The sequence below is a fragment of the Ips typographus genome, linkage group LG2, assembly GCF_016097725.1.
Source record: "Ips typographus isolate SLU linkage group LG2, UJ_Ityp_2.0, whole genome shotgun sequence".
NCBI classification, from domain to species: Eukaryota; Metazoa; Arthropoda; class Insecta; order Coleoptera; family Curculionidae; genus Ips; species Ips typographus.
The window spans coordinates 16,277,154-16,280,113 of NC_138423.1; the positions used below are offsets into that span (position 1 = coordinate 16,277,154).

At 33.2% G+C, this 2,960-nt stretch overlaps 1 protein-coding gene across 1 annotated transcript; it reads left to right on the forward strand.

Moving 5' to 3' along the window:
* The first annotated feature begins 543 nt into the window (after positions 1 to 543).
* On the forward strand, positions 544 to 2,506 carry LOC145724615 (putative cytochrome P450 6a13). The gene is made up of 3 exons (XM_081972964.1): positions 544 to 1,667; positions 1,720 to 1,971; positions 2,134 to 2,506. Exons 1-3 carry the CDS (start codon positions 575 to 577, stop codon positions 2,301 to 2,303), a joined length of 1,515 nt encoding a protein of 504 aa, XP_081829090.1. The 5' UTR covers positions 544 to 574; the 3' UTR covers positions 2,304 to 2,506.
* The last annotated feature ends 454 nt before the right edge of the window (positions 2,507 to 2,960 follow it).

The window sequence follows — 2,960 nt, forward strand, 5'->3', positions numbered from 1 at the left end:
TATAATGTTGGTGTTCACTGGAGCCATATTCAATTGTAGGAGCATATGACTCTTTCGTTCATAGATACAAATTTAGTGACGTATCTAGCAACATCCTTTCTGATAATTAATTTTAGAATAGTATACTACATAACTCTAAAATATATCCAAGATGTCGTACTAGGGAAAAAAGAAAATACTTGAGGTGGTTTCCCGTTGCTTTCTTCAAGAGGAGATACAGAAAGTGTCTACCGGCTATCACCATACCGAAATCACTTTTAACTTTTCTAGTATAAAGGAATGAGTTTAATAACTAAACCAAAACTTAATGTATAAACAAATTATTAAACAAGTATTTAAACAAAAGCTAATTCAAAAGTTAACTCAAGTAACAATGAGTTAAGGGGATTTATGACGATACGTTATTTTATCTAATATTAAAAGCCTATTTTTTTGTGATTACACAATCTTGTCTACAACTACATTATGTTACTTACTACCAACTAAATTATGTTATCTCATCATCGCTGAGATTACTTAAGTAACAAGAAACTCAAGTGCATCTCAGTAACAAATTTACAACAAACTTGCCATAATGGTTTGGCTTTATCTGATTTGCACGGTGATAGGTTTTGTTATCTATGTGAAATGGCGTCAATCTTATTGGCAAAGACGAGGTGTGGTTTTCGAGGAGCCAGAGTTCTTTTTCGGTTCTACAAGAAAGGTAATGAGTAGTAAGATTTCTAGTGGAGATGATGTTTTGGAAAGATACAACAAAGCAAAAAAGCTTTCGACGCCATATATTGGATTATATAGATTTATGATTCCTATTTTGTTTTTTGTCGACCCCGTTTTGATCAAACATGTGATGGTAATAGATTTTAACTATTTCATGGATCGAGGAATGTATCATCACCCTGATGATGTATTAACAATGAATTTAGTTCGTATGGAAGGAAGAAAATGGCGTGAACTTAGAACTAAACTTACACCAACGTTCACTTCTGGGAAAATGAAAATGATGTTTGAAACTTTTGCTGACAAATCTGAAGTTTTGAAGGACGTAGTTGGAGAATATGCAGATAAGGCAGAAGCAATGAATGTTAAAGAAGTTTTAGCTAGATTTACTACTGATATAATTGCAAGTTGTGGATTTGGTATTGAATGCAATTCGCTCACTGAACCTTCCAACGAATTTAGGCGCTATGGAAAAAAGGCATTGGAAGCTAGCATAAGACGATTTTTCTTTCTACTTCTACCCACCAGTCTGATGCACGGTTTAGGAGTTAAACTTAATACAAATGATGTATCAGAGTTTTTCAGCAGTATAGTAAAACAAACGATTAAGACCAGAGAAGACAATAACATTGTTAGAAAGGACTTCATGAACTTAATGCTACAATTAAAAAATGAGACCTTTTCTTCCGAAAATGCTATGTTTGACAACCAAGACGAGACCAAAAAGCCTTTATCTGAAAGCGAAATTATTGGCCAATGTTTTATATTTTTTCTAGCAGGGTATGAAACTTCGTCAACCGCTATGACATTTGCTTGTTTGGAGCTAGCCCAGAATGTACAAATCCAAGAAAAGTTACGAAACGAAATTGTTGAGGTGTTACAGCGGCATGATGGGAAAATTACTTACGATGCCATTATGGATATGCCTTATCTTGATAAAGTGGTAAACGGCAAGTTACCTTATTATTTTTGATACAGATAATATAACAAATTTACTTTTAGAAACTTTAAGAAAATATCCTCCAATCCCGTCAGTACCCAGAGTGTGCAAAAAAGACTATACTATTCCTAACACAGGCCTGACAATTCAAAAAGGCACCACAGTGCTTATACCAATTTTTGGAATGCATAGAGATCCAGAGTATTACCCTAAACCTGAAGTATTTGATCCGGAACGATTTAGTCCACAGCAAATTGCTCAAAGACCAGAGTTTACCTTTATACCGTTTGGTGAAGGACCTAGAGTGTGCATAGGTACGATACAAATTGTTCTAAAGTCGTAGAAATAGTCCATTCTAGCTTCAGCAAACAATACAGAGTTTGTCAAAAAGTCAGTACTAAAATTTTGCGACTTTTTGACAAACCCTGTATTGTTCTATAGTATTTCACAAATCCTTAATGTTCTTAATTGTTTAGGTTTACGATTTGGTCTGCTTCAAACCAAATTGGGTCTGGTGTGTCTTCTCAAAAATTATCGACTTGCTCTAAATAGGAAAACCTCACTACCCATAGAGTTAGAAAAAAATAATGCTGTATCTGTGTTATCTGTTAGAGGAGATGTATGGTTGGATGTAACTAAAGTATAAGTACCAGGAGTTAGTATATAAAGTAGTTTAAATTACTTTTATGAAAATATAAATAATATTAAAGATATACAGTAGGACAGTTCGTTTTACGAGTAATGCTATGAGAATATTCATCGTATCGTTTTCAATTATTAATAATTTTTCTGATTGATTTAAGTGTCATTTTCTCCTTTATTATTGAGTAAATTGTGTGTTAACATAAATTCTTCGAATTGGTTCTATTTTAAAACTGGCCTTTTAGCCCTATAACAGGCTTCATTACCTGTTTAACTTTACCATCGGAATGCAAAACTGCACTGAAGTTCTATTAAAACGGCACTTGCCAAATGAAACTTAGGGCTGATAAGTTTTAAGTAATTATTGGTAAAATCAACGAAAACTGTAGATGCAACGTACCAGTTTTTAAGAATGATAATTGAAACATATTATAACGTGTTACGACAAGAAAGTGGAATTATGGTTCTATTAAATTGGTAGTACAGAGTACTCGGACTTTTTTCTTATCGGAAATGTCATTACCATAGTAACCGCAGAAATTTTAGTGTTCAAATCGACAAAATTGTCCTACAGACTATTAAAAATAAAAAAACTAAAATTGAAAATCATCAACCCATAAAAAACTTTTGTCCACTATGTGGTGCACTTCATCACTTTTGG